The sequence below is a fragment of the Triticum dicoccoides genome, chromosome 4A (assembly GCF_002162155.2).
Source record: "Triticum dicoccoides isolate Atlit2015 ecotype Zavitan chromosome 4A, WEW_v2.0, whole genome shotgun sequence".
NCBI classification, from domain to species: domain Eukaryota; kingdom Viridiplantae; phylum Streptophyta; class Magnoliopsida; order Poales; family Poaceae; genus Triticum; species Triticum dicoccoides.
In genome coordinates, this window is record NC_041386.1 from 466034988 (window position 1) to 466037636 (window position 2649).

Consider the following 2649-nt stretch of genomic DNA (forward strand, 5'->3'; position numbering starts at 1 on the left):
CCTCTCTGTAACTCGCGCCGCGCCCCAACCCGATCACCGCCGCCATCATGAGCTCCTCCTCCTCTATAGTCTCCAACCCGTTCGCCGGTCCCGACGTCACCCTCGTCCACGACCTCAACATCCATGAGCGCGTCCCGGTCAAGCTTGACCACACCACCGCCTCCTACTCCGCGTGGAAGCGGTACTTTTCGCTCGTGTTCCGTGAGTACCTCCTTCACGGCCACGTGGACGGCACCGTGGACTCCGCGCTCATGATCCATGACGAGGAGTGGATGATCCTCGACGCCACCATCATTCGCTGGTTCTACCTCACCATCTCCAGCGACATCTTCCACACCGTGGTGAACGACGAGGACGACGCCCATGCGGTCTGGACCAAGCTCAACGGCCTCTTCACCGACAATCGGCTGCAGCGCAAGGTCCTCCTCTATGGTGAGTTTTACGGGTGCCAGCAACTTGACTCGTCCATCGATGATTTTTGCATGCGTCTCAAGAAGCTCGCCGATGAGCTCCGTGATCTGGGGGAGAAGATCGGCGACGAGCTCCTCATCAGCACCCTCTTCGGCGGCCTCAACGAGGACTTCGGGAACGCCGCCTCCAACCTCACCCTCATCCCGGAGCCCACCTTTGGCAAGGTGGTCGCGTACCTCAAGCTGGAGGAACGCCGGATGCGGGCGGCCAGGACGCGCGCCACCCACACCGCCCTCGTTGCCGGCACACGTGGGGGTTCGGCCCCATCACCGTCTCGCCCGACGCCGCCCCCACAGGCGGCGCCCGCCTTCCCGCCGGGCTTCCCGCCCGCCCCACCCGCCCCCTTTCCGCCGCCCCAGCCGGCGGGCAATGGAGGAGGCCGTCGCGGCGGCCGCCGGGGTGGCCGCAAGCAGGGAGGCGGCGGCGGGGCTCAGGGAGGAACGCCACGCCAGCAGCAGCCGGCTCCTCCGCCAGCGGCCCCGTGGTACGCCGTTCAGAACCCGTGGACCGGCGTCGTCCACGCCTATTCTATGCCGGTTCCACGGGCTCCTACTCCGGGTCTTCTCGGCACTCGGCCTCCGTCACACCAGGCGTATTACGCCGCGCCGCAGCCCTATGCGGCACCCTACGGGCAGCAGCCGCCGCCAGGCGGGCCGCCGCTGCTGCCCCTGACGTCTGCGCCGTCTCTTCCGCCGGCACCATGGGACCCGGCTCTCCTGGCGGCTCTCCACACCGCCCCTTCCCCGTCCAGCTACACCGGCGGCGGCGATTAGTACATGGACAGTGGCGCCACCGCTCATATGGCGGCGTACCCCGGTAACCTCCATACTGCCCACCCTGTCCACACCTCCAACCGCATCACCGTCGGTGATGGTTCTTCTCTTCCTATCACCCATATTGGACATACATATTTTCCGTCTAACTCCACCCCTATATCCATGTCTAATATTCTTGTTTCTCCTGATCTTATCAAAAATCTCGTTTCCGTTCGTTCTCTTACACGTGAAAATCCGGTGACCGTTGAATTTGACGACTGTGGTTTTTCTGTTAAGGACGCTCGCACGCGGATGGTGCTCCACCGATGTGACAGCCCCGACGAGCTCTACCCGGTTCACTCCGCCGCCTCCACCACTTCCGCCGCCCCTGTCGCTCTCGCCACCGGAGTGGATCTCTGGCACGCTCGCTTGGGTCATCCTAATCATGCCACCCTTCGCCACATACTTCGGAGTTTTTCTTTCACGTGTAATAAGAACGAGGATCACTCGTGTCATGCATGCCGTCTTGGCAAACATGCTCGTCTTCCGTTTAGGGCTTCTTTCTTTGTTGCATCGTACCCGTTTGAGTTGATTCATAGTGATGTTTGGACATCTCCTGTTGCAAGTAATACGGGCTTTCTTTATTACCTTGTCATCCTTGATGATTTTTCGCATTATGTGTGGACCTTCCCGTTGCGCCGCAAGTCGGACGTTATCTCCACTCTTGTCGGCTTCTACTCTTATGTCCGCACGCAGTTTGGCCGGCCCATTCTTGCGTTGCAGACAGACAACGGGAAGGAATTTGACAACACCGCTGTCCGCGATCTTCTCGCCACACATGGCACGATTTTTCGTCTCACTTGCCCGTACACCTCGCAGCAAAACGGTCGTGCTGAGCGCATCCTTCGCACTCTTAATGACTGCGTTCGGACTCTTCTCTTTCACGCCAATGTGCCTCCGCGCTTTTGGCCTGACGCTCTAGCCACCGCTTCCCTCCTCATAAACATCCGTCCATGTCGTACTCGCGGGAACTTTACACCTCACCACCTTCTCTTCGGTGCACCCCCCCCTCTTATGAAGGGCTTCGCATTTTCGGCTGCCTGTGCTACCCTAGCATCACTGCCACTGCGCCTCATAAGCTCGCACCCCGCTCCGTCGCCTGCATCTTTCTCGGCTACCCACCTAACATTAAGGGCTACCGCTGCTACGATCCAGTCTCTCACCGTGTTTTCACCTCCTGACACGTTTACTTTGATGAGATGGTCTTCCCGTTTCAGCAGTAGGCACCCCTCGTCGTCTCGTCACCGGCGGCCACCGGCGGCCCATCGACGACCTCGTCAGGTGGACGAGCACGCCTGGTTCGTGGACCGCCTCCGGGCTTTGGCGGTCCACGGGCCCTACTGCCGGCGCCCTCCACGGCCGG

The 2649-nt window shown here is 61.0% G+C and overlaps 1 protein-coding gene across 1 annotated transcript in view; it reads right to left on the bottom strand.

Moving 5' to 3' along the window:
- The window catches only part of LOC119286213, a 6838-nt gene that overhangs the window by 1810 nt on the left and 2379 nt on the right, over positions 1–2649 (bottom strand). The window contains exon 2 of the mRNA XM_037565580.1: positions 1308–1318. Coding sequence (XP_037421477.1) covers positions 1308–1318 — 11 coding nt within the window. The remainder of the gene's footprint in view (positions 1–1307; positions 1319–2649) is intronic.